We start from the raw sequence: 27,887 nt of genomic DNA, 5'->3' as shown, positions 1-27,887 counted from the left end.
CCTCCTTTGTACACCATGACAGCAGGAAAAACCCAAACCACTTGTTCGGCATCATATTAAAAAAAGTTATCTTCCCATAAATTAAACCAATATTTACACAATAACACAAACCAGTGGCAAACGGAGGAAAGCGACTAATTACAGCCTTTGCAAAAGATACCATGATCTTTAAGCCTATCTAAAATGGCTTAGGCTGATAAGAGGAAAATAAAAATGTAACGGAAATCAGAGAGGAAAACATTACTTAATGTGGAAATAGATTAGTTTACTTCTTCTCTAACAAGAATATAGAAGAAGATGCCTAAAGCAGATTCTTTTCTTTAAGAGAAGAATCACAGAATCATTCAGTGGGAAAACACCTTTAAGATCATCAACTCCAACCATACCTGTCCACTATCTAATATCTCTCCTTCTCTCATAGAGGGAACAGGAATCAATTGTTTTATTTCTTTTTCTCTAAGAAGAAGAAGAAAAGATAGAAGAAGATTCTTAGAGAAGATTCTCCTTTTTCTTCTCTAAGGAACAGGCCTTTTAGAGGGAACAGGAATCAATTATTTTATTTCTTCTTCTCTGAGAAGAGAAAATAGAAGATTCTTAGAGAAGAAGATTCTTCTATTTCTTCTTCTCGATGAAGAAGTATTTCTTCTTAAGAAGGGAAGAAGAAATGTACCTTCTTAAGAAGAGGAGAAATACACCTTTTTAAGAAGACAAGTGACAACTCTTCTCCAAGGAACAGGTCCCTTAGAGGGAACAGGAATCAATTATTTTATTTCTTCTTCTCTACGAAGAAGAGTAGATAGAAGATTCTTAAGAGAAGATTCTTCTATTTCTTCTTCTCTAGGAAGAAGTATCTCTTAAGAAGAGAAGAAGTGACAACTCTTCTCCAAGGAACAGGTCCCTTAGAGGGAACAGGAATCAATTATTTTATGTCTTCTTCCCTAAGAAGGAGGAATACTTCTTCTCTAGGAAAAGAAGCAGGAACAGCTTTGCTTCTCTAGGAGAAGAAGAGGAATATCTCTCCTTCTCTAAGAGAAAAAGCAGGAATATCGCTCCTTCTCTAGGAAAAGAAGAAATAGAGAGAGGAGAGAAGAAGATTTTCAGATCAGAAGACTCTTTTACTTCTTATCTGAGGAGATACCCCTCTTCTGGCCCAAGGAGCAGGAATCGCGGCCCGGCTCTGCCCGGGGGAGCGGCGGCGGCGCGGGGCTTTGGGACTCACCCTGCTGCCGTCGCCGTGCTCGGGGCCGCGGCGGGCGCGGGGCGCGGCGGGTCCCGGCTCGGGCGGCCTGCGGGCGCGGGGCGGCGACGGGGAGCGGCGGGCGGCGCCGCGGTGGCGGCGGGGCGGCGAGGCGGCGGCGGCGGCGGAGGAAGAGGAGGAGGAGGAGGAGGAGGAGAGAGGCGGAGGCGGAGGGGGAGCCCGGCCGCGTCCCGGCGCCGCGGTGCTGGAGCGGGGGGCGCGGGACCCCGAGGAGGAGCCGCCGTCTTTCAGCCGGTGCGAGGAGGAGGAGGACGACGACGACGATGGCCCGACGCGGCCGCTGCTGGAGCGGTACATCATGACGATGACGACGACAGTGGCGGCGGCACCGGGGGGGGTCCTCGCGGGCGCCCCGGATCCCTCTGACCCGGCCCGGCCCGCCCCCCCCCGCGCCCTCCCTCCCCGCGCCCGCGCGTGCGCGCGCGCGCGCGCGCTCCCGAACCGGGCACCACACACACACACACACACACACGCGCGCGGGCGCGCGCCCGCCCTCCCCCGCTGTTCGCGGGAGGGGAGGGGGCGTGGCGAGCGCGCGCCGGAAGCGCTGCTCGGGGAAGTGGGGGGCCGCCCGCACAAAATGGCGGCCGGCGCGCGGTGGTCACGTGGCTGCAGCGAGGAGGGCGGCGCTGCCGCCAGAGGCGGGGATGGACGCGTCCTGCCCTTCCTCCTCCTCCTTTTTCTCCTTCTGGTGCTGCTCTCCGGCGGCCCCGAGGGGGCCACGCTCGGGTGAAGGCCGACGGCAGCTCCGCCCGGTCGGCGAGGTGGGAGCCGAGCCTTGGTGGCCGCGGAGGCTGAGCCCGAGCCCGGGGGCCTCCCCCTTGCCGGAGCTCGAGGTGCTCGCGGCAAAAGCGACGCAAAAATCGGTTCCTCTTAGTAAAAATGGAATGGTTTTGATTTAAGCTAAAGTTTTCATCTTAAGTGTCTTTTGGAAGTCGGACAGAATGTCTCTCTGATAGCATGAAGGTTTTTTTATAGCATGATTTTTGTTGCTTTTGTTTTGTTTATTCCAAATGGGTTTTTTGCAGGCTCTCTTATGCTCTTTGTTCTTCAGGAAAAGATAAAGTCTTGTGCTGAACAGATGTGTCTTCTTCTGTAACTGCCTCTCCAGCCTTTCCCCATCGCAAATACATGGTCAAACAGAGCTGGCTCTAAATTAGCAAGAGGTTTGATTGCTGTGAAGTTAATGATAACAATAAAATTAGTCTTTGGAAAGTAACAGGGTATGCATAAGACTTATGGGAAAACTTACATGTGTGCATGTAAGTGGGAAATGTGTTCTGTAACCATCTCTTGTCTCCTTACATATGATGGAGATTGTGCCCTTGTGTTGCCCCGGCTTGATTAAAGGATGCTTGCTTTCTAAAGCTTGAAAATGAGTGTTAGAGTTTATTTGCCGGCATTTTCAGTAGTACCCTCCAGGACAAAAGCAAAAGGGCTTTGGGGTTTTTTTCCCCCTCACACACTGTGTTGTGAAGCTTGTTAGTATGGGCGTTCTCCTTAAGTAGAAACATGTAAAAGAGCAATCCCTGGCTGCTCCATGGGAAGAGACTGAGCCTCCAGTTCAGCAAATTTCTGAACAGATTTCCTTGCTGGGATGACATGGTATGGAGGAATCGCATCTTGCCTTCTCTTTCTCACCTGAGCACCCCACTGCTGACTTTGCTTAGCAAGTAAGTACAGCAGTTTTGATTCTCATAATGAAACGTTTCTGCTGTTTCATGATGGGGGGCTGCCTCCAGTGAGGAGGGGGAAAAGTGTTTTCAATTAACTGAAAGGGACTATCAGTAGAAAAAAAAATTAATGCAGAGAAATGAAGGTTCTAATTAAACTGTTTCCCAAGCTCCTTTTGTATCTTGTCTAGAAATTGGGAGAGGTTTCATGCGTTAGAATTGTATTTTATCATTAGCTAGGTGACATGTGAGAGCTTGCATTTGGAGACCCAGTCATTTTTTGCAGACTTGCATGAAATTTTCCTGAGTTTTGGGGGGAATGTAGGTGCTAGAACGTAGTGCAGCATTTGAAACATGCTACTTACTTATAGCAACAGCAACTTAAACAGCAGCAGGCTTGACAGGTGGGGGTCTGTCTGATAGTGTAATAAGTTATTTCTGCTGGGAGTGGTTCGGTACAATTGTGTATTAAAACTGATTACCCCACCTTTACATTTTCTGAGTGAGTGCACCACTGCATAGACTCAGGAAATACGCTTGGTTGTGCCCATCATCAAAATAAGCACAAGTTATATATAGAGTATCTTGTTTTCCATTACCATTGTCCAGTCCTCCCCCTTCTCTCATTGGTGTGATAATGTTAATCAGTGACCTTAATTCAAATACAACTATCTGGGCATAAGAATCTCATCTTTGAGGATGCTCCACAGACTGCAGATCTGCTTCTAGTGGGAACAAAACATGGTGACTGTGAAGGCAATGGATACTTAACTTGTTTTAAGTAACTACCCTAAGCAGCAGAGGCAGCAGTTTTGCAGGAATTTCCCCCCCAGTTTTGCTTTGTAGATAACATCAAAGTAGTTTATCACTATATAGGAATATAGTACTATCCCAAATGTTTCTTCATGCACTAGTGTTGGGCATCTGTGTCAAGTGCTCAGTTTCACCGATTGAAATAAGCAAAAACAGCATAGCAAGAGGGAGAAGATGGACTTGTTTGGTCTTCCAGGCTGTTGCTTTCTTTACATCAGTTTTAAAGAATGGTTTAAAACCTCAGTTTGGTGTCAAAACGGTTTAGTATAAATCCACAAATCCAAGAAACACAGACAATTATTTTATTTTTCTGTCACTTTATATAAAGTTATGCATATAATATCTAAAAGCTTTGCAAAATGCCAGAACAGGAAAATATTTTCTAACTTCTTCTTGTCTCGTATCTGAAGGTCTACAGATGTCTCGGTGGTTTCTGGCATAGATTTCAGTGGTATTTGGAAAGTGAAGGAATCCAGATACCAATAGCTAATCAGAAATTTCATTAGAACTTGTGTCTGCACACCAGTAAGTATACACTCCGGGGAAGAAAAAAGCAAATGGCGCTTGTGGTGCTCAGAAGAGAAAAATTCCATTTGTGGAGGAAAAATATTGACTGTCTATGCTCATTAGCATTTTGTAGCGCCCTGTCATCTTAGTGAGCATGGCTTTACAATTACAACTTATAAACTCACTCTATACTAGCTGTGGTGTCTTCTTTCAATCACATGCTTTGCTGAGTTAAGTTTTTAAAGGAATTGAGCACCTCTAGTTGGATTCAGTTAATTATTCCTAAAATCAGCACTAAAATCTGGGCCTGACGGTGCAGAGCAAATTGAGAATTTTCACCTCTTTGCAAGAGGAAGTGCTGCAGGTTGTTTCAGGGATTGAAAGAATTGGACAAAGTCCTTATCTGCTTTGCAGAGGTTTTTGTGATACTCTGTGTGTGGTGCTCCAGACTCTTACTGGATAGAAGAGGTGCCAGTCAGTCTGCTCTGCTACAAGTTCAGCTCCCAAACTCCCCTTTGGAATTCCAAAGCTCATCTTCAAACTTAGTTAGCTGCTGCTTGGAGCGATTTTAGTTAATTGGATGATGAGGGCAATGTTGGGGTAGTAAGATATCTTTGAATTCTTGTTAGGCCTCAAATAAGCCAGTCAAGGGAGTAAATGACAGTGAGAAAGAAAAGAACATAATGATAAAAGCTAGCAGTCCTTAGTATAAACAAGTAAACATAAATGAGAATTGAAGTTAAATCAGGTTGGACCATTAGGTTAAAAAGCAGTACAGTAACAGAAAAAAACCTGTAAGACCTTAATTGTAATTGCTTACCCTCTTAGGACCAAGTCAAAACTAGATACAGAGGTGTGAGATGACCATGCAGTACTCCCTCTAACGTTAAAAGGCTAAGTTGCTACTAAGAACAAAGACAGTTTCTATATTTTTATGACAAAATGAGTTCTCACCACAAGGTGCAGTGTAAGATATTCCTCTGTCTTCTGAACTTTGCATTATTTCTTCCCCTAGAAAACAGGGCAAAATATGTATGTTATGTCTTCAGGTCCAGGCAGAGCAGACTGCTCATGAAAAATTTTGTACTGAGCCAAATAATCAAGCCATCCTTGGCCATGATGTCATGGAATTTGAGGGTGGTTCAGCTGATAACAGAGCCCTGGCTGGGACTGCAGAAAAAGCATCCAAATGTAAAATCTCCGAAAGCAATTGTCCATCTATAATTACAAGCTTAATATTTCTGAATTAAAGGCTTGTCTAGGCTGGCTCCTGTTTCAGCTCAACAGTTACTTTTAGCTGAGAAGTGCCATGGGATTGCATGCAGCTTACACTCCTTCCCTGACTCAGAGTGCTGGCAGGGGTATTAAGTAATCTGTTATAAACTTGTCAGAGAAGGGAGGGGTGGGCAGTCTCCCTTTCCCAGATAGCTCTTCCTCTTTGTGGGTTTATGAGTCGAGAGCGCTGAAAAACTGGGTAATAGAAAATGAATAAAATCTGGCCTGTGGAGTAGATTAAATTAAACCTGATGTTGGGTTTTATCCCATTTTGAATGCTCTGATTTTTTTTTTTTTAATAAATATCAGGTGTCTGATTATTTCTAGTGCATGAGGTACTTTGTAAAAATTATACCCACAAGCCTGTACTCCACATGGTGCACATATTAAATCCATCAGATACTTAGCAATGAATGTCACAGCCAACAATATTCAGGAGGAGGGGAACTAGCCCAAAAGAAGCATGAAGAGGTAGAAAGTCTATTTAGATTCATGCCTTGCTCCTGTTTGCATGTATTTATGTGGAACAGGTGCCAGTGATTTCAGATCAGTTAGGGTCAACTGGGTTTTTTAATACTCTGTTTCTTTTCCCATATAAGTGTAGATAATACTGTTCGGAACAAAAAGGGATCCATGGCATCCGAGAACTGTCCCTCTTGCAGCTGAAGTGGAGAAGTTTGTGGTTTTGAAGATAAAGAGGTTAAGAGAGATGAACAAGCAGAGCACAGCACGTAAAAAAAGGAGAATGCTAGAATGCAATGTGGCTGAAATGGAAAAGCTCTGAGAGTGATCAGCTCAGGGAAGAGAGAATGGCCTTTGTCCTGGTACCCGAGAACTCCTCTGGTGTCTTAAGTCAGGGGAAGTGGTGGTCTCTTTGTTTCGTTTGGAAATAAATAAGTTTTATTTGTGCAGCTCATGCTTTAGCCTCACACATCCCCTGTTTGCTGTCTTGAGAATTCATTACTTTCACAACATTGCTTCCTTGAGTGGAGAAGATGTAAAACTTCTATTATAAAGGCCTATAGAGGAAATAGTATTCTAGAAGCCTTCGGATGACCTGTAGGGAAAAAGAGCAGTCTGGCCCGATACACACAGTGTACATGACCAGTAGCTAGCTTGGTTATGAATAGACAGCCTTGTAGCTATGACACACAGGCAAAGATTGCTTTCAGGGCTGTGAGAAATCAGAATCCTCGGAGGCAACCATTAAACAAGGAACGGTATGTATATATACACATTTAGGAAAACTGCATTCTTCCTGCTCCTTGTCAGGAAACTGTTATTAGGGGTACTGTGGTCTCCAAGCTTACTATTATCTCTGCTGTTTCACACTCCATAAGCCGCATTGCTCTCTTTTCCCAGACAGGAATGTTACTGATATTTTACTTCCTCAGCACCCCACTGATAACACTTTGAAGCTCAGAGAATGCTTTATTTTATCTCTGATGTGTCTTGAAAGTAAAGTTTGCTGTCTGTGATGAATTATTTACAAGGGCACTCTAATTTTCCCTGGTGAGAGAGCGTACTGAAGTATCTGGAGCACCTGCTATAAATCCACCCATAGCAGGTAAAAATGCCAGGCAGTGTGGTAATGCTGCCTGCACGCTCCTGTTCTGTGTAACAGTCTGGAGGGGATGAGGCTGTATGTCCTCTCAGGTCTGTTTTCTCTCAGCTGGCAAGTCGAGTATTTACTCACCTTCCCCAGTGCAGTTTGCTCTTTCAGTAAAGGCAGAGTGTTGTATTTGAGGCTGCTCTCTAAATCATAGGCCAGTAGCTTTCTTTGTTCACTTCCAGCACTGGCCAAAAGGGTAAGGGAATATTAGGAGTGGGAGAGCATGTATAATGTTTGTTTCTTGAACAGTGACATTCACCTATCGGGAAATAAATGAGCAAAGCTTACTGTTGCAAACAAGATATTTCCAAATGGCAGAGGGGTGGGAACTAAATGACCTTTAAGGTCCCTTCCAATCCAAATGATTTTATGTGTGTGTTTATGCTCTGGACAGACATAATCACTGTGCACAATCCAGATAAAACTGAGTGGATTTGTTTAGCTTGTGGTTGGTTGTCTTTAGGTTAACGGTAATGTGGAGTTGTACGTGTTTTTAGTGTTACTGCGCTAGGAGAGCTCTGGGTACACTGCTGTGTTGTAGGCAAAGCGCTCCTGTAGTTACAGCATCTGCTAGAGCAGTGAATGCTGTACCTGTAACAGTGCTGCCTGGGCAATACCTGCTGGTGCCGGATTCTGGAAGCACAGCAGTCCATGAATATTCCCGTGCCTGGTGGGTGGGGGTGTAAAAATGCTCATGCTGTGCCAGCCACTGTGGGCCAAATGTGATAGAAGGAGGGGAGGGTAAATCAGACCATCAGGAAGGAGCTAGAGGAATATGAGGGAGAAAGCATTCTGCTTGAGAAACTGTCAGCCTCTGGCCTGGACAGGCGCACACTCTCCTGGGTGGAAAACTGGTTGGATGGCCGGGCCCAGAGAGTGGTGGTAAATGGTGTGAAATCCAGCTGGAGGCCAGTGACAAGTGGGGCTCCCCAGGGCTCAGTGCTGGGTCCAGCCCTGTTCAATGTCTTTATTAATGACCTGGATGAAGGCATTGAGTGCACCCTTAGCAAGTTTGTGGGTGACACTAAGCTGTGTGGAAGCGTGGATCTGCTGGAGGGTAGGGAGGCTCCGCAAAGGGATCTGAACAGGCTGGACCGCTGGGCAGAGTCCAATGGCATGAGGTTTAACAAGGCCAAATGCTGGGCCCTGCACTTGGGGCACAACAACCCTGTGCAGTGCTACAGACTGGGAGAAGTCTGGCTAGAAAGCTGCCTGGAGGAGAGGGACCTGGGGATGTTGGTTGACAGCGACTGAACATGAGCCAGCAGTGTGCCCGGGTGGCCAAGAAGGCCAATGGCATCTTGGCTTGGATCAGAAACAGTGTGACCAGCAGGTCCAGGGAGGTTATTCTCCCTCTGTACTCGGCACTGGTGAGACCGCTCCTCGAATCCTGTGTTCAGTTCTGGGCCCCTCACCACAAGAAGGATGTTGAGGCTCTGGAGTGAGTCCAGAGAAGAGCCGGGCTGGAGCTACTTGGGAAGAGAAGACACAAATCCACGACCACCCTGGCCCTAGATCGCCCGGCCTGGCGTGGCCAGGGGCAGGGGGGGGCGTGGCCAGTGAAGAGGGGGCGTGGTCTGAAATGCGTTTGGGCGTGGCCATTGGAAGGCCTGTTTGCCGGGGGGCGTGGCCAGTGGAAAGGGGCGTGGTCGGGCAGGGGGCGGGAGCGCGGGGACGGGGCTGCCGGGGGTGGGTGTCCCGCGCGGCGTTCGGCAGGCGATGCCGGTGCTGGGCTGCGCTTTAGCCAGGGCTTCCCGGCGCCCGGGAGGCCGCCGTGACGGGTGCCGGTATTCCAGCTCCCGCGCCGCGGCGCTCCGTCCCAGCGCGCCCAGCTTCCGACTCTCGGCCGGCTCCGGGCTGGAGGCGGGACTAGGGGGTGAGAACAGGCATCCCTGTGGAGCCGGGGCCTTGCCCAGCGTGCTGCTGCACGCAGAGACGGAGTCGTGCTGGTTCCCTGCTCCCGTGTAGCTCTTAGGTGCCTCCCGCTTTCCTGGGTGGGCCCCAGCATCCTCCTGTGCGATCCAGAGGAAGTTTAAGGTTCCACGCTGCCTTAAGGAGAGCCTTTGTGGAAGCTGGCCTGAAGAGGGAAGAAATTGTTTACTGTGCGGGTGGTGAGGCACTGGAACAGGTTGCCCAGAGAAGTCATGGCTGCCCCGTCCCTGGAGGTGTTCAAGGCCAGGTTGGATGAGGCATGGAGCACCCTGATCTGGTGGGAGGTGTCCCTGCCCGTGCCAGGGGGATTTGAACTAGATGGGTTCTAAGGTTCCTTCCAACCCCAATTGTTCTATGCTTATTGTCAAAAGAAAAGCAAATGCTTCCTGGTATTGGTTTCAAAGGATAATCTGGCCATGGGGAAAAAAGAATCAGCCTGGAAATAAGCAGAAAGCTTCAAATTGCCAAAATGTTGAGGTCCTGGGGTGATTTAAGGGGGCGAACAACTTATTTGAAGCTAGAGCCTGACTACTGTAAAGTAGATGATGAGATAGCAAGTGCGCAAGAGCAGGGCCTGGACTGTGTGACCCAGGAAGTTGCCTCTAGCCTTATGTTCATTTCTTATCACAATCCCCCTTGGACTGGGGCTGTACTTTCTTCATTTTGTACCTCATGCTACTTTTTCTTTTCTACCCTAGGAGCTCTTGTCTCTCACATTGAATTCCCAGCAAAGGATGGAGAACATCCTGGCTGGTTTGTGTGGGACCAGCCCAGAAGATCCATTCCCTGTGTGGGTTCATGGCAGCATTGGCCATTGCTTTAATCAGCTGGCATTAAATGTGATTCCTCATGTGATCCTTGCAGTGGTCAGTGCCTGCTTCCTTGGCACTCCAAGGTATGTCAACTAACTTGTCTAGCTCTTGATTATTATGTAGGACTGGACGTGGGGTGGGAAGGCTGGAAATTAGATCTCTCTATAGTGTGCTGAATATGTAATTAGAGAAGAATGCAATATTATAATGTTTTTCTGTTTGTCAGCATCTGTCCTAATTCAGAGTACTGTGTACAGCTCTGGTCCCTCCATTGCAGAAAGGAATCCAGAAAGAATAGAGAGGGTAGTGAGCATAAAATCACAGAAAGTAATTCAGAAGAATTTCAGTGAATGGGGATTGGGAAGACTGGGGGTCTTCTGGGAGAGGATGTAAATGCAAGATGGCATGGAAGATGTATGTAAGGTAATAAGGAGTTCAGAGAAACGCAAAATTGTTTTTCTGTTTACCCTCTTCTGAAATGCATAAACATGGCAGTGTTCACTGATATTGAAAGGCCGCAAATGATAATGAATTGAGTGATATTAAATACTTTGTTGGGCAATAATTTATGGACTTGATGTTCATAACATCACTGAAACCAAAGATAAAAATAATGTTTCTAGACAAAATACCACAAAAACAAGAGAACCAAGGGTCGGAGATGTGACACAGGATTTGATCCTCCAGAATTCGTGTTAAAGAGGTTGAATATGCCTGTTTTTTCTTTTTTAAATCCTCAGGGACTGGAGTCTGATTTGACCATGATTTGCAAAATAATTTTTGTAGGGAGATGCTATACTTTGGTAGCGTCTGAATCTCTGGTGTTGATCAGATGCTGGGCTACGTTGACCTGATGTAGTTTAGGAGTGCCTACAGTCTGAAGTAGTTACATATCTAGGGAAATTAATCCAGGAGGTTAAGTAAGGGTAAACACATAAAGGAGGGAGTAGAGGCAGAAGAAGGGAGAGTACCAACAGAGAATTCATCTAATTTCAACTGTAATTCTTTTCTCTGCTGTTTCCTCCTCTAGGTCTGGCTCTGGAGCACCTTGCAGGACAGGCTGGGGATTCAGAATCACTGCCTCCTTCGTACTTGCCGGCCTGTTCCTTGCTGATACCATCCCAGCCACCATTTCTCAGCAGGAGCTCGGCCCTGTGTACCTGGAAGTGCTGGCAAATGGCATTGCCACCCTGACATGGCTCACACATGGCCTCGCTCTTCTCATTCTTTTCAGATCCTTTCACGGTTCTACCAGGGCCCCTGTCATCCTGGCTCTCCTCACTCTCTTACCGCTACCTTCCTTCATCTTCACACTAGTGTGGTACTACCAAAGCGGGACAGCCTGGTCCCCTGCACACCCTGCTGCCTCCTCCAGATTTGCCATTCTCTGCCTTCAGCTGGCCTCTCTGCTCATGTATATGATTGGCTACCTCTTACCCACCACTGGCAGGCAAGACTTCCTCTCCGTCAATCGCTCCTGGCAAGAAGACCCCCACATCTCAGAGCCAGGGATCCCAGTACCTGAGCAGCAGGGAGTGGCAGAAGATGGTGAGAGCTTGCTCTCACGCTTCTTTTATGTTTGGATGAACCCTCTTATGAAACGTGGCTATCAGTGGAAGCTGAACCAGCCACAGGATGTCTATGTTCTTCCTCGCAAGCTCCAGGCTGCCAGGGTCTGTGATCGGTTCTATGCTTGCTGGCAGAAGAAAGCAGTTCTGCACCAAGTGGAGGAGGAGACCGTGTCTCTTACTAGCCCAATCATTGCTGGAGGTGATGGGAGTAGCAATGCCCCAGACAGCTCACATCATGCCCAGGAGGCCGTGCGACTCTTTTCAGTCCTTCATGTGGCCTTTGGGCTTCGTTTCTACTCCCTTGGACTTCTCAGGCTGGCTGGCAGCCTGCTGGATTTCTCAGGTCCTCTGCTTCTGAACATGTTGGTGAACTTCATGGAGTCACGGCAGGAGCCCCTGAGCCATGGCGTGCTCTATGCCATCGGGCTCTTTGCTGGCTCCTTCCTGGGTGCTCTTTTGCGGAACCAGTTCAACTATGAGGTAAACAAGGTGTCGCTGATGGTGCGGGCTGCTGTCATCTCTGCCATCTATCGCAAGGCTCTGCGTGTCAGCAGCACCAGCCTTGCCCGCTTCACCACAGGGGAAATTGTCAACTTCATGAGCACAGACACCGGTAGGTTGGTCAACTTCTGCCTCAGCTTCCATGAGGTGTGGAGCCTGCCTTTCCAGTTTTCCATTACACTCTACCTTCTCTACCAGCAAGTGGGGGTTGCCTTCCTTGGGGGCTTGGCCCTGGCATTACTGCTTGTGCCCATCAACAAGGTCTTAGCCAACCGCATCATGATGAACAACAAAGAGATGCTGAAACACAAGGACTCACGGGTCAAGGTAAGGGGCAGCTATTGGCTCTCTTAAGTTTGTTGCTGTATTTTCTCCCTGTTTTTCCTTAGAACATTGGCTTTTTGGCTGCTTGCCATGATCCCAAGCAGATGAATTGTATCACAACTGTTGGGGAAATGGCTGCGAGGGGGGTGGCGCACATGCATGCATACTTGGTTCAAAAGTGTTTCAGGGTGATGCAGTTTTGCTACCCACAAGATAGTGAAGGTCTGTTGCCCTGGAGTAAGTCAGGTTCCCTCGCAGGTTTCTATTCTATACGTAGTAGGTAAGGTAGGTGTTCTGATTGTTACCTCTGGAGAGGCTTCTATCCTATCACTTGAGTAATGTTATCAATGGTGGGGCAGCTTGCAGTTTGTCAGAAGCAACAGTTACAGGCATAGTTATTTTATATCCACTGTGACACCCTCAGTCATCTTTTCCACTGCTTTCTGCATATTTGTGGTGCTGTCTCCTTGCTACGTCAAACGTTGGATTCCCATCTTCTAGCCTTTTATCACTAATATGAGGGCACAGCATTTTCACTCGCTATTTCCATCATGCTTTGGAAGCATGAAACATAAGTCAGCTCCATGGCAGACCTGTTGGGAGCAACAATTCTCTTGATGATAGAAGGTGCATCTAGTTCTATGGGGGTATGCTGGAACTTCTCCAACTACTGCAAGTCTGGTCTGCTGAGTGAACTCTCACATTTTAGTGTTCTTTGATCTCAGGCACAGACACATCTTGGCTTGCTCTGCACAGGCTGACTTGAGAGGAGTGAGAGGGCAGCATGCTGCAGGGACACCCGAGCTGCTGAGTGTGAGCCAGGCAGGCTCCAGATAGCCTACCTGTGTCGTGGCAGGACCAGGGCTGAGAGTCAAGCGGTACTTTCTCAAGGCACTGTCAAGCTAATGTAGTTAAGTGGCATCCATGCTGGAGTTAGTAATTCCACATGTCCCTTCACCCATATTGCACATCCTTCAGTTGGGAAACAGTGTAGTGTTTTGCCTTTTCCTGAGCAAATGGTTGCTTTTCCACAGCACGAATGGTTGAGGAAGCTGGTGGAATGAGTGGGAGCAAAGTTCCCCTGTAGCTGCCCCAATAGCAATTTATTGCAATTAGCAATAAATGGTTCCTGGTATCTCTAGCCTGGCCTCTAGTAGGAGGCAACTGCAAACCTGGCCTGAGCCCAGATGCCTAGCTGGCATTTGGTGCATTAGGCTGATACTGGTTGTTCCATGTGCTTTTCCTCTTTGCCTGCAGCTAATGACAGAATTCCTGTGTGGCATTCGTGTGATCAAGTTTTACACCTGGGAGAAGCACTTCAGCACCAGGATAAATGCCTTCCGAGCTAAAGAGCTGCAAAAGTTACGAGCTGTCAATTACTTGGATGCTCTGTGCGTGTATCTGTGGGCAGCACTTCCTATCATTATCTCCATTACCATCTTCATCACCTATGTCCTGTTGGGTCACCAGCTCACTGCTGCGAAGGTGAGTAGGTAGCAGGGTGAGCTTCAGCCTTGTCTCATGCAGAGGACAAACTACAGCGGGGCTGTAGTCCTGAGGCATCTGCTCTGGGAAATGAATCCAGCCTGTGTCTCCCTGCAGCATTTCAGGCCCTTACTGGTGAAGGTGTTTGGATGCAGGGGAAGTACTGCCTCCAACTCATGGCTGCTTCCTTACCCATGCAGGTGTTCACAGCATTGGCCCTTGTCGGGATGCTCGTTCTCCCCCTCAACAGCTTCCCATGGGTGTTGAATGGGACCTTGGAAGCCAAGGTTTCCCTGGATCGAATCCAGCGTTTCCTTGAACTCATGGACCAGGACCTGGAAACTTATTACGCTCTAGGTAATGGTGAAAGGGTGCTGGTGGGCTTGGGACCCTGGGCAGGGGGCATTTGGAGCAGATAACTGAGGTGCGAGGCCCAGGGGCAGTACTGGAGGGCAGCTGGCTGTCTCCCCACGACTCAAGACATTTGGTTGTCAGAGGCAGAGTGAAGGCACTTCATTTCTGTGGAAAACAGGGGACAAGGCTATAATGTTCCTCTTTACCACCTGCAGGTCGTTGCTTCTCCCCACAGAGCCCTGCTGTTAGTGTCCCTTTAGAAGAAGCTGCTCCCTCCTCTGTTAGTGAAGCCATCAAGAGCCTTGGCTTTGCCTGGCAGAAAGGCTTGAGTGGGTGCCCCTCTCCCGAGCCATCTCAGCTCCCTTTGTCTCCCTCCTTACCTTTTGCCAGCTCCCTGCCATTCTTTTACCTTCAACAATGATAAAAAGAGGTTATCTTTACAGTGTCTCCCTGACAGCCAGTAAATCGCCTTGTGTGTCTGGTGGGAGCTGGAGGACAGAGGTGGGAGGTATAAGTTTAAGGGCAAGTCAGTAGGCAAGCGTCTCATTCTGTGGTTGGTTCAAGGGCATTGTGGCAGTGCCCTGTCTGTGGTCCCATCCTTTTGGGAACGAAGCTGATAATATCTGTGATGGCAGGTGCCTCATTTTCTGGCCTTCTCATAACAATGCAATGCTGTGCTACTTCTCTCTTGCAGATAGCCCTTCAGATACTGCTGCTGCCATGGAGATGCGTTGTGCAGCCTTCTCATGGGTGCCAGTTGAAGAACAAAGCACCAAGCAGCCCTTATCCACAGGCACTCTGCAGCTGCATATTGAGAACCTGTCAGTGAGAAAGGTGGGCAAGGGTACAGGAGGTAACAGAGAGGAATGGCACTACAGAAGCCAAATAATGGAGCAGGGTTGGCGTGTTTTCCTGGTCTTGTGAGGAGTTCTCTTGATCAAGAGGCACAGGGCACATACCACGTCTCTCAAAGCTGAAGAGTGCTGGAGTAGATGTGGCTTACAGACAAGAGATGAACTGTCTCTCTCTGCTTTCCACCACTGTTGTAGGAGAGGACTGGGCAGGGAACATAGCTGGGTACCAGTGTTAACACTCCTTGCAGGCTTGTGTCCCGCGGTATGAAGAGTCTGGTTTACCCAACAACCATACCCAACTCTGCTACTGGTCCTCTGAGATAGTTCTAGTTTAAGACAGCAGTCAGCTTTCTTGCAGGCTATGTGCAGCTCAAGAAATCTGGATGAGCCACCCTATATTGGTGTATCAATTTGCTCCTTTTCATTTCCCTTTGCAGGGTATGCTCCTGGGGGTTGTTGGAAAGGTTGGCTCTGGCAAAAGCTCTCTGCTTGCAGCCATCACTGGAGAGCTCATTAAGTAAGTAGCCTAAAGTCTCCTTTCTGGATAGCAGGCAGGAACAATCCAGTGCTATCCCTATTTCTAGAGCATCTTGATCTTCCAACAGTTCTCCTTTGTTGCCCTTTCCACCCATTTCTGGTGTGCTTGCAGACAGGGTGGACGATTGTATGTTTGTGACCTGGAGCAAGGATTTGGTCTGACCACACAGGAGCCTTGGATACAGTTTACCACTGTCCGTGAGAACATCCTCTTTGGACGGGAGTATGATGCTAGGCTGTATGAGGAGGTGGTGGAGGCCTGTGCCCTCTCTGAGGACCTGAATGTGAGTGCCTAAACTGTAAACCTGCCTGGGTGTTCTTAGCCAGGTTTTGCATCCTGCCTGAGCTTCCCTGGGAACATTTCTCATTCTTTCAGTCTGTGAACTGCATTTCCAATTTCCCAGTCACACAGCATTACTCTGATTACTAGTCACAGACTATACTTGACCCCACGGTGTGAAATCACTCTGGTAGTGCTTCAGATGAGGTTTCCTCTGCTGCTGAGCCAAAAGATCATGATCCTGGGCAAAGGAGATGTGCTTGTAGAGCTGATGACTGATGAGTTTTTCAGGCAGAACCTATCAGCAGCTGATGCTTTTTTCGGGTCAGAAGGAATTTGCCTGGGATCTGGAACAGTTGAGTCTGTGGTCCTCCTGTCACTAATAAATATATTCTAGGTTTGAGGCTTATGGCTCTATTATCCTGTAAACCTGGATGTTATATATGGTAGGAAGCTGGCCTTGCCCTCCTAGTTTATAACCTGGTGTCCAATTTTCTGAGGTGCCAAGCACTATGAACTCCTGTTTGCTTTGGCAGAGCTATGAATACTCCCCAAAGGCAAGGTATATTTTGAGAAGTAGTAGGTTATGCCTATGCTACCAAATCAAGAGGAAACTCTTTCCAGCTACTGAAACTCTGTTGGTTTTACTGCTAAACTGTTTGGATGGGCCCTAGCATGATTTTGGTGCAGGCGTAGCTCTTGTTCTTGTTTCTTTTTTGGTAAGGTGTCACCCAAGGAATTACTGTCAGAGGCACCCCAGTAGTTTCCTGTTGCTTCTAAATGGATTTTCTCGAATGTTTCAGATTTTACCAGCAGGTGACCAGACAGAGGTGGGTGAAAATGGTGTGACCCTCAGTGGGGGACAGAAGGCTCGAATAGCCCTAGCCAGAGCCGTTTACCAGGTAAATAGCAAAGCAGTCATGCTGTGGCAGTTTGTGCCCAGTGCCAAGCCAGATGCAAAGAATCTGGAAGCTATAGGTGCCAGCTACACAGTGTGCTCTAGCAGCATGTCTTAAACTGCATCATGCTGGCCTAAATATGCTGGCATGTGCCACACAGAGACGCTTGCACTTTTCTGTACAGCATTGCCTGCTCTGGCAGGGTCAGGAGCTATATCCTTGTCTTTTGTTTCCTGCTCAGGAGAAAGATCTTTACCTCCTTGATGATCCCCTGGCTGCTGTTGATGCAGATGTAGCCAACCATCTTATGCAGAAATGTGTTCTTGGAGTTCTCAAACACAAGACCAGGATCCTTTGCACTCACAGGACGGAGTTTTTGGAGAAGGCTGATGCCTTGTTGTTGATAGACAACGGCAGGATAGTTAAGACAGGTACACTGTTCGTCTTCTCAGACATTCATTTGAGCCTCTGCACCAGCTGTGGAATGGCTTGAGCAAAGGTGGACATAACAGGGTAGCATTAACTGGTGGGAGAAGCAGTTCTAGGAGCCTGAGGATACTGCGTGTGGGAAAACATGGGGTGGAAGGGAATGTGCAGATGCACAGATAAAACAGGACATCCCTGGAGATGGGGAGCTGATAGAGCTGAAAGCCATAGCAGGCTGTATGGAGTAGGCCTTCAAAGGTGCAGGTGCTGGGAGAGAAAATAAGGAATGTTACGAGAGAACAAACTTGGGTCATTTCATAGCAAGAGGCAGGGAGTAGCTGGCATCATCTGTTCATCATGGACTCTGAAGCATGTGCATGTCTCTTTGCAGGCACACCAGCTGATATCCTGCCACTTGTGGAAGCCTTCAACAAGTTCAAGGATGGGGACAAGAGGCAGAAGGATGAAGGTCTATACCTGGCGAGCGTGAGAATGCCTGGGACAGCACAGCTCAGCTGAGCACCCAGACAGAACCCATAGCTGGTGGCTGCTGGCCTTAGAGCAGAGCTTCCATCACCTCACTCTGCTGTGGCAGTGCTAAGCTGTGGGTGGTGTGTGCACAGAGGCAGAGGAGGCCCACATACCATTGGGGATTGATCTGGAGCAGTGTTTGAATCTGCTTTTCCACTTGAGGTCCAGCTTTGGATGAAGGTTTGCCAGGACTGGTGTACCTATCTTGAAAGGAGAGAGAGAAGGGAAAGAAAAGTCTCCTTCGCAGGATAGACTTGCTCTGTTCACAGCAAGGAGCTGCTGCAGGAGGAACTTTACATTGCACTGACCTTTGCTTTTGCCTCTGTTCCCACAGCCCCTGATGAACAGGGCCAAGAAGAGGCCATAGAGACAGAGGCAGAAGAATCAACCCAAACCAATCACCTCATCCACAAGGAGGAAGAGAAGAAAGAAGGGGCAGTGGCTTTTCATGTGTACAAGGCATATTGGCAGGCAGTGGGCAGCTGCTTGGCATTATCCATCCTCTTCTCACTGCTCCTGATGCAAGGTGAGACACATCTCTAGACATTCCTCTCCTCTTGTTCCTAGGTTGCGTGAAGTCCAGAGGAAAAAAGAGGCTAGGAATTTAAGTGCTCTCCCTGCAGCAAGAAGACCCATTTCCTCTTCCTCAAACTAATGTAGCACAGTTGGGAGGGGGCATGTGGGAACAGAATCTGTTGTCTCACTGCTGCAGTTGCATGTCTGCTCCTCTAGCAGTGCCCTGCCTCTGCCGCAGTTCCAGGTTGTTCCTTTGCTTCCGCTCTACTACTAACAGCGGAGAAGGCAGGGGAAGACTAGACTGGGCAATGAGACAATAGAAAAAGCTGTCCAGAAGCTTTCTCTCCATTTCTTCTGCTTCATATTTGCTAACTCAAAGGTTGAATCCCTCTTTACGCAGTCTGTCTTTTTCTGTAGCATCCAGAAATATCTCAGATTGGTGGCTGTCGCACTGGATCTCCAGCATATCCCAGACAGCAAATACCTCTGTGATGGTCTCCTCAGCTTCCCTGCCTTCCCCACAGCTGCTTCTCTTCTCCACTGTTGGGCTTGTGTAAGTGAACACTGGTCAGGAGATGCCAAAGGAAGCTGGAAATACACTCCAACTTTGCCCTTATGTGCATTTCCTGTGAAGATCCTTGTTGAGAGCAGGGATAAACTGACACCCTGCTGCAGGAGATCTGTGTGGCTGCTTTGACAAAGAAAGAGAATCAAACACTCTGACCTGATGATGTGCCAAAAGGGCTTCTGCCTAGGGCTGATGGAGGACCCCTAGCTGCACAGGAATTGGAGTGTTTGTCCCAGCGTACCAAAGTGGGGGTCTTTCACAAGAGTATCAGGTTAAAGTATCCTAATTTCTCCTGAAGTATGCTCTTGGGTTCTCATGCCCTGTCTGTGTGTTTGCTGTCATGGAGACCTTGGCAGATTCGTAATCTTCCTCCTTCTGTGTTCCAGCTCCACTGTTCAAGCTCTGGACAGCTCCCCAGTCCCTTCCAATGGTTCACTGGATGTGAACTTCTACCTGATAGTTTACGGAGGCATTGCAGGGGCCAACTCCCTCTTCACCATTCTTCGAGCCTTCCTCTTTGCTTACGGTGCTATCCGTGCTGCCACTGTCATTCACAACCGACTGCTCCAGAGGGTTCTAAAGGTAATAGTCAGAAAGTTCAGGGCAGGCTGGGGCTCCCACAAGTCAGTTTTCCCTGACATTCTTCTCGTATTTGGGAGTAAGGGCTTGGGAGGTGGGTTTAGGGTATTACCTGATGAGCTTTCCTTAGGACTATATCCAAAAAACTGCACCACAGCCAGCACAAGGGGCAGTTGAGCTAGGGTTCAAAACACATCCTGTAATGCTTGTTCTATTCCATGGAGTGGTGTTTTATGGCTGGCATGTGCTTCTTTTCACTCATTGGATTTGACTGGGCCAATAGAATCAGTAGCTTTTGCAGGATCATGATCTCAAATTCAGATGAGGTTGGAAGGAGTCATTAAGCAAGATTTAGGGCTTGTTGCTTGTATGTACTAGTTAACTTTCTTTAGGATTTGGGCTTCCTTGAATCCCCAGGTCAGAGTTGGGATTAGAGACTAGGATCAGAGTTTTTTTACTGACTACTTGTGGGCCAGTATGGGATCTGAGCGATGGCTACCTGCTGATAGCTGTCTGCCATTCGCCACAGAAGGGGTTCTTACTTTTATCATGCAAACAGCATGAGTTGTTTGGATGCAAGTAGATGCTGGCTTTGGAGTCGGAGATTTCTCCTCCAGCTGAGTAAAAGAATGGGGCTGTGGTGGCTGCCCCTTTGTGGCTTTATCTTCTCCCCCTGATGTTGCTCTACTGGGCACTGTTCTGTGTCTAGATCTCGCTGCAACTGACCAAGTCTAACTTTCTGATTGCCTTGTTGCCAGGCCACAATCACCTTCTTTGACACCACACCAACAGGCCGGATTCTTAACCGCTTCTCCTCAGACTTGTACTGTGTGGATGACAGCCTGCCATTTGTCCTCAACATCTTACTGGCCAACATGTATGGGCTCCTGGGCATGCTGGTGATAATCACCTATGGCCTCCCTTGGGTTGGTCTGGTCTTGCTCCCTCTGGGCGCACTCTACTTCTCCATCCAGCACTATTACCGGCGCACGTCCCGGGAGCTCAAGCGCCTTTACAGCATCACCCTGTCTCCTATTTACACTCACTTCTCAGAGACTCTCTCAGGACTGAGCAGCATCAGAGCCATGCGGGCAACACAAAGGTGAGTGAAAGGAAAAATCTGCCAGAGAGCCAGGGCTTTATACACCAGGGCTATCCTGAGGTGTGGCTGCTGAGAGCGTGGCAGGAATGCCCCTGGTCTGGTGCAGCAGGAGTGGATGTTGAGTGGTGCGTAGCCCAGTGCAGACCTCTGTTATGTGCTTGTCAGGTTTGAGTTGGAGAATCAGCTGCGCTTGGAGCAGAATCAGCGCTGCCTTTTTGCCAGCAACACAGCAATGCAGTGGCTGGACATTCGCCTCCAGATGATTGGAGTTGCTGTTGTTACTGCTATTGCAGGAATTGCCATCGTCCAGCACCAGAAGCAACTGGCAAATCCAGGTAGGCTGCCAGAGATTGTTCTGTGTTGTGGTGGTGCAATTTCTCCCTCTCTGCAAGGTCACGCAGGCAATTTTTAGGCTATTTAGCATGGCTTCTGAGCAACAGCTTTTCTTTCTTTTCCCCCACAGTCTAGGCACACGTATCAGGCACATACTGATCAGAATTACCCAGGCTTGCTAGGGGAAAGAATTCCCATTGTTCAAAGGCAGTGATCTGGGATGTTTGAGGCACAACTTAATTATAACTGAAATTGCTGTGTTTGGGAACTAAATTCTCCTAATCACCAAAGGATGGACTGACAGTTTGTCATCTTGACGGGGCATACGGTATAAGAGAGGATGCCTGTTATGAAAGTGCAGTGGTCCAGCATGCTTAGATGCTCTCTTGTCACACTTGGGGGATCCTGTATGTCTGGAGAAGGCCTTTTACCACCTGAGAGTGAGATTGACAATCAGTCACCCTATGACAGCTGAACGTACCTGACGCCTGGAGTTTGGCCCAGGTAGGGTGGACTTAGGTAACTAATAGAAGTTCCCAGAAATACATCATCTAAGTTGTGGCCAAGATGAATATTAAAACATCAAAATGAATATTAGAATATCTGACGAAAAGCGATTATCTCAGATCCTCTAACTAAGCAGTCATATGAAAGGCCCTTTGAACTCTTCTGGATCGCAGCAGGCTGGGTCCAGTAATCTCCCCCTGAGCTGGGATGCCTCTCAGATGTACTGCATGATATCATTTGCTAACACAACAAATTAAAAGGCCAAGGTGAAGTAAAACCCTCAAGATCTGTTAATCACTGGGCAAGGAATGCTGATGCATTGTATCTGAGTATTCTCATTAATCTCAAGAGGGAAATTTTCAGACTAGTTATTTACTTGTCTCTTTATCTGTCTCTTTATCTATCTATGTGCTTAAACATATGCATGTGCCTTTGTGAGAGTGGTTATCCATATATCTTTAATGCTTAAATACTAGTACATCTCTGTGTACGTGTATATCTTTGTATTTCTGTGCTTGTATGTATTCTTATTATTATGTGTAGTAGATACTGTGTGAATCTTGTCATTTTCAAATCTGTGGATAAGTTGCTGTTTTGGTTATACTAGATTCCATACAATCACTTTGTTAAATATTAAATTGGTTTATGATTAAATACTGCCAAAGATCCAGCTATTTGCTCTACCTTAAATTATCAATAAATTCTAAATAGCAGCTAAACCATAATCATGTAAAATATTTCCACCCACAATAAATGCCCACTCTGAGGCTGTGGCCCCAGGGTTCCTCCTCTCCTAGTCCAGAGCTGCACATCTCCATGCACCGGGGCAGGATCCAGAGCTCCTGCTTCCTGTCTCTCTGCAAGTCACCCACAGCGTAGTGATTCAGCTCCTGTCCCTCCTCCTGTGTGTCTCCGTCCTAGAGTGGGATCCCAGACTTGAGAGTGCTGCCTTCTCCCGTTTGTTTGTCACGCCACCAAGGGCCCCGCTTCTTCCCTGCCAGTAATATTCTTGCTTACACTTTTGTCCTCACAGGACTTGTGGGTCTCGTGCTGTCATATGCCCTGTCTGTCACAAACCTGCTCTCGGGCCTCATTTCCAGCTTCACTTTGGTGGAGACCATGATGGTGAGTGTGGAGCGGACAGAGGAATACACCACAGACATCCCCATGGAGTCCCAGGATAAACTGGTCCAGGTAAAACTTCAAATATTTTTCAGAGACTGGCCCATCTTCTGGCTCTGTGCCTAGCACTTGCCTCCTGGGGAAGGCACAGGGTTCCAGTGAATGGGTGGAGGGCCTGCACCCACAGAAACCACCTTGATCACTCATCCTTCACCAGTACATCCCCTCCAGGGGATGTACTGGTACTTACCTATCTTTGGCAGGAATTGGTGGAATGACAGGAAGGGATAGGAGAGCAGAACAGGTCCTAAGTCCAAGCTATGAGAGAAAAACAAGCCTAGGATTAGGCTGGGCTGTGCATTGGGTCAGCTCAGAAGCCAAGTAGCCATCTGTCCTAAGGGATGGACAGGGCTTGGCCTGTGGGGAGGTGAGGCTGAAAATGACAGCAGGTCACAGTCATACTCTGTCTCACACTGTTAATCCTCTTAGGTTGCTGATGACTGGCCAAGCCAGGGGCTTGTGGAGTTCCAGCAGGTGGTCCTGGCCTACCGAGCAGGCCTGCCCAATGCACTCAATGGTGTGAACTTCACTGTTTACCCTGGAGAGAAGGTGGGAATTGTGGGTCGCACAGGATCTGGAAAATCAACCCTTTTCTTGGCCCTTTTCCGCATGCTGGAGCTGAAATCAGGCCGGATTCTCCTAGATGGTGTTGACAGCAAGCTGGTGGGCTTGGAGGAGCTGAGGTACGGAGGGCTGAGCAGAGAGGAGGGCAGCCAGGGGTGGGGCCGGAGGCTGAGAGCTGTCAGTGGCTGGATGCCAAAGGGAAGAGTGAGGAGCAGAAGATTTACTGTCCTGGCAATCTCTTGTCTGATTGTGGCAGCTTCTTATGAGTTGTTCTGTTCCTAAACAGCTGTGCTAAGGGAACCAGGCTGAATATGTGACCCTTATCTCTGTGCCTCTAAGATATGCAGCAAGTCAAGATAAACCCAATCCAGGAGAAAGAAAAGTGGCCTTTGCTTTCCTGCAGTATCTACAGCATGAATCCTCAGTTCTTGTTTGCTTGCAGATCTAGGCTGGCCATCATTCCCCAGGACCCATTTTTGTTCAGTGGCTCAATCCGAGAGAACCTGGACCCCCAGGGAAAATGGACAGATGCCGAGCTCCATGAGGTGCTAGAGCAGTGCCACCTGCGGGATGTCATTACTCAGATGGGTAAGTCTGAACCCAGCAAGAAGCTGGTGTGCCCTGGTATGGGGAGAGGGGAGAAGGCCTCAGCTCAGTCAGAGAGCTAAGGAAAAGGAGCCAGGTGGTCACAGTAGGGAATTGGTTAGCTGAGGCTGCAATAGCACCAGGGTGGGAACAGGTTAGTGAGATCCTGGTGACATTCCCTGAGATTTAGTGGCATGAGACTGGCAGGTGATAGATTAGGTGGTGGGATCTTGCTGGTGAGACCAGCAAGATGTTAAAGCAGAGCCTGAGGGTGAAGCCAATCCCTAGTTCTAGTGAAGCGTGACATCTCTGTGCCAGTTATTGTGTGCATCCAAGCATAAAGCCTCCAGTTCCCAAGGCCTGAGCAGAACTGGGATTTTGAGCGCTACTTGGAAAATGTCAGACTAAGGGAGACATTTGGGGTCCTGTGCAGAGCTTTGTGGGGTGACTGCTGAGCTTGAATCCTGCAGGTGGATTGGACAGCGAGCTGGGAGAGAGGGGAAAGAGTCTGTCTGTGGGACAGAGGCAGCTGGTGTGTCTGGCAAGAGCCCTCCTGACACAAGCCAAGGTGAGTGCCCTGCCTCCATTGGAGAGAGGGGTAGGGTGAACTGCCGATGGGCACGTGCTGGAGCTGGGGTGCAGTGGGGAACAGACAACCCGTGATACCTTCCCAGGCTGTCCCTTGGCAGGGATTGGGGTCTCCCCGGTGGTGGTGGGAGCTCCCTTCACTCTCTGTTCCTGGCAGGTGCTGTGCATCGATGAGGCCACAGCCAATGTGGATCAGAAGACAGACCAGCTGGTGCAGCACACCATCCGCCAGCGCTTTGCTGACAAAACCGTTTTGACAATTGCTCACAGGTACAGAGGATGCAGCGCTCTGCACCTAAATTCATCCCACCTCTTACAGAGAGTAGTGGCTGTGCCTTCCACACGTGGTCGAGCTGAGCAGGGACATCTCCATACTTAGGCTTTTCAAGCACAAAAGGCTGGATCTTGCCTTTCGCCTTTTCTGCTTTATTAGCCCCTGGGTGCTGGGAGGAGCAGGATGTGAAAACATTGTACCCAGAAGAAAATGGAGGACAGCAAAGAGCAAAATGCCACCTTGTGTGGCACATGGCTTTTCCTGGGCGCTGCCTGCTGGGGACAGGGGAGCGAACTGGACCTCGTGGTCCTTCTGAATTAAGGCAAGATGCAATGGTGAACTATTCTACAGAAGCGTATAGCGTGGAGACCCGGGAGGAGCCAGTGTTTCTGGCTCAGTAGAGGGCACTGCAGGACAGCCGGCAGCAATGTGGCTGCAGCTCGCTCCTGGCCAGGGCTGGCGGAACGCTGGGTGCTTCTGTTTTCCAAAGCCCTGAGTTTTGGTCCCAGCCTGCTCCCGATTCTGGCAAGATAGACACTGCCCAGGCAGGACAGGGCAGCAGTGCTTGCCCTACAGCTGAGACATTTAATGTAAGAGTAGGAGATGCTTCCAGGTGGAGAGAGGAGGGAAAAGCTTCAATACCATGGATACTGAGAAGGGATGGGTTAACGTTAGGCAGTGCTCCCACTCTTGCCAAGGGAAGGAGAATCTGGAGGAGGGTTGTGCAGTTGTATGTAGAGTGTTTTCAAAGCACAAGGGTTACCACAAAAATGAAAATCAAATGAGCAGGTGGCAGGGGCTGGTGTCCTGCTGCACAGAAGTGGGAGTGATGGATGGCAGGCAGGGTGGGCTGCACCTGGCGAGTGAATCCAGTGAGTCTTGTTAAATACATCAGATAGGAACAAGGCAGGAGGGATGTGAAGGGAATGTGGCTCCTACGCTAGGGATATTATGCATAAATAAGGTAGAAATGTAAGGGCACTATGGGCTGAGGTGTGTGTTTGGTTTGGGTGGGGTAGACCACTTCTGATGGATGAGGAGAACCAGCAGCAGAAGGAGTGGCAGAAGGCAAGGCAGCAAGACTGTTGAACATCGCTCCACCCCCTCTTCCGCTGGAATGAAGGGAGATGGGATTGGGGGCAGTAAGGAGGGAGAGGTGGCGATGGGCTTAGTTTTGTACCCATGGTTCTTCCATGCCATTCAGGTTCAGGTGAACCATTAATTGGATGGATGAAATCTAGGATGGGAAGTGAATCCGTGCTTGTCCCTTGCCCCTCCAGGTCACTTCCAGTGCTGCAACCTGCCACTTTTGTTGGGAAGAATGTGTAACTGGAGTCCTGAACTCAGTACTTTTTACTTGCTTAAGTCCGGTCCAGTGTCTTCCCTGTGACTTGCAGCTTTGTTGGGCTGTAGTTCTACACTGAACAGGTCACAACTGTGCAAAGGCGTTCTTGCTGCCCTGTCTTCCCTCCTCATGGCCAGAGGTTTCTGCATGCTAGCAGCCTGGACAGAACTGGGCACATACATGTGCTGGGGGTGATGTGATTAGTAGTCTGGTGGTGGCAGCATAAGCAAAGATGCCAAACTGCTGGGGAATGGCATCTGATACACAAGTGCATTTCTCCTGTCCTCAGGAGGTGGCAAGTGAGGAAATCATAGAATAACCAGGTTGGAAGAGACCCACCGGATCATTGAGTCCAACCATTCCTATCAAATGCAGGGGCAAACAGAAGTAACTCACCTGTGAGCATGAAGACTTCTTGTGCAGTCCCAGAATCAGGTGTGCCCTAAGCTCTCCCTCCACAGAACTTCCCTCTGTGCTCCTGGTGCCTTGCCATGCCCAGCAACTGGAAGCTCCTAAGAAGAGGGTGCACTTCAGCAGTGTGCAAAGGCTCTCCGGAGAGCTGGACTGCAGCGTGTCCCCAAGTGCACAGAGGGAAGCTTTTCAGATCCTGGTGTTGGGCATGTCTTAGGCCACCCCTTGACAGCAAGGGAAGCAGTATCCAGGGTTTCTTCTCGATCCACCAATATCTGTCCTGGTGTTTCCTGTCCACAGGCTGAACACCATCTTGGACTCAGACCGTGTACTGGTGATGCAAGCTGGGAGGGTGGCAGAGCTGGATACACCCACCCGCCTAAGCCAGAAAGATGGCTCCTTGTTCCAGCACCTCCTGCACAGCAGGCAGCAGTGACCTCCCTCCTGAGCTGAGCACAGACAGCCCTCCTTGACTCCATTGCTGGCTTTCCTCTCCATCCATTAGTGCTGTACCTGCAGGGCCAGGAGCTGCTGAGGTGAGGGAAGGACTAATTCTTGCCTGCAGGCAGCAATTGTTTGTCCTCATGGACAGGAACATGGCATTGCAGCCCCTCCTTCGGTAGGGAAGATGGGACCTGGTGCTTAAGGCCATGCAAGCCTGGCTGGTGAGATACTGCTCCCCTCCAAAGCTCCCCTTTGAGATTACAGAGGGCTTTTCTGCTCATTGAATCAGTGACTGATAGTGACTACCTGAGACTTGGTCTCACATGTGTAATTTAAAATAAAGTAGAAACAGCCTTGCAAAGTCCTGTTATTCAGGTTTCTGTTCCCTTTTCCCCCAAGACCCACAGCTTCCTCGTGAGATACAGGGATGGTGCCCTCTCTGCATAAAGACAACTCTACCTGTTCCCCACTACTTTCAGAGGGCACTGACCATTCCAAGCCCAGAAGGTTGCACCCAGGGACCTTGCTTTTCTTCTAGTTTACAGTGGAGAAGGCTTTCCCCTGTAAGGACCAGAATGTGATTACATTAAAGGCCTGTAAGGCTAGTTTATTTGGAGACTAGTTTTCCAAGAGAAACTCCCTATCCCTCCTGCCCTGCTCCCAGCTGCACAAACCCACAATTGCTTTCACTTTTAGGATTAGATTGCTCATCCCATGGGGATCATTGGACTCAGTCTATGGTTTTCCCCTTCTCCCCAGCACTGAGGCAACACCTACCAGGTACACACCTTTGCAATTCTGTCCGGAGACAGGTTCCATTCCTTCCCCTGAGGATGTGGGAGCCATCTCCTCCTGCAGCCAGAGCATGGGGTCCTGTGTCACAATCTGGTTTTGTATTCTTGAGAGAAGTAATGGAGGTATTCATCCGGAAAAGTCACTGAGCAACCTGATCTAATTAGATCTGCTGGAGCAGGAGGTTGGTCTCCAGAGGTCCCTTCCAATAGAAATTATTTTACAGTTCTCTGATACAGTGTTTCTGGGCTTGCATTTGTTTTATTTGATAAAGGTACATCATCCATCAATGTATTAAAAATATAATCTTTCTGATGAAGCCCCAGTTCCCTCTCCCAGTTCTCCCTCCTGGCTGAGTGCTCACTGCTCTGTCAACTCTCTTCACACCGTGTTGCATGCAGCCCTCGGCCCCACAGGCCAGTAGTAGGGTTTGGGCTGGTGGTTCTGGGGGGT

At 48.7% G+C, this 27,887-nt stretch overlaps 2 protein-coding genes across 3 annotated transcripts in view; one reads left to right on the top strand and one right to left on the bottom strand.

Annotated features, from left to right (window-relative positions):
* ZNF318 (zinc finger protein 318) overlaps positions 1 to 1,582 on the bottom strand; it is a 28,562-nt gene extending 26,980 nt beyond the window's left edge. For both annotated transcript variants that reach the window (XR_011337019.1, XM_069852446.1), the window contains exon 1: positions 1,220 to 1,582. Coding sequence is in view for 1 of the 2 variants with exons in the window: in XM_069852446.1 (XP_069708547.1) it covers positions 1,220 to 1,558 (339 nt within the window). In the remaining variant the exon portion in view is untranslated. The remainder of the gene's footprint in view (positions 1 to 1,219) is intronic.
* ABCC10 (ATP binding cassette subfamily C member 10) lies at positions 1,417 to 27,003 on the top strand. The gene is made up of 22 exons (XM_069852448.1): positions 1,417 to 1,549; positions 9,769 to 9,965; positions 10,913 to 12,281; positions 13,536 to 13,763; positions 13,964 to 14,120; positions 14,812 to 14,951; positions 15,409 to 15,488; positions 15,621 to 15,792; positions 16,592 to 16,690; positions 16,929 to 17,118; positions 17,505 to 17,582; positions 17,979 to 18,170; positions 18,578 to 18,713; positions 19,115 to 19,310; positions 20,066 to 20,409; positions 20,575 to 20,744; positions 22,283 to 22,443; positions 22,861 to 23,114; positions 23,438 to 23,583; positions 24,051 to 24,148; positions 24,326 to 24,438; positions 26,499 to 27,003. Exons 2-22 carry the CDS (start codon positions 9,805 to 9,807, stop codon positions 26,632 to 26,634), a joined length of 4,620 nt encoding a protein of 1,539 aa, XP_069708549.1. The 5' UTR covers positions 1,417 to 1,549; positions 9,769 to 9,804; the 3' UTR covers positions 26,635 to 27,003.
* The last annotated feature ends 884 nt before the right edge of the window (positions 27,004 to 27,887 follow it).

Source organism: Phaenicophaeus curvirostris, chromosome 2 (assembly GCF_032191515.1).
Source record: "Phaenicophaeus curvirostris isolate KB17595 chromosome 2, BPBGC_Pcur_1.0, whole genome shotgun sequence".
Taxonomy (NCBI): Eukaryota; Metazoa; Chordata; class Aves; order Cuculiformes; family Cuculidae; genus Phaenicophaeus; species Phaenicophaeus curvirostris.
The sequence above is the reverse complement of the archived record's forward strand: the minus strand, read 5'-3'. Positions and strand labels throughout refer to the sequence as shown.

Excerpts from the sequence above, each read along its gene's own strand:
- ABCC10 (XM_069852448.1), top strand. The coding sequence starts at position 9,805 with ATGGAGAACATCCTGGCTGGTTTGTGTGGGACCAGCCCAGAAGATCCA. Across the intron at positions 9,966-10,912 it reads TGCTTCCTTGGCACTCCAAG|GTCTGGCTCTGGAGCACCTT; the intron begins GTATGTCAACTA and ends TTCCTCCTCTAG. Across the intron at positions 12,282-13,535 it reads ACAAGGACTCACGGGTCAAG|CTAATGACAGAATTCCTGTG; the intron begins GTAAGGGGCAGC and ends CTTTGCCTGCAG.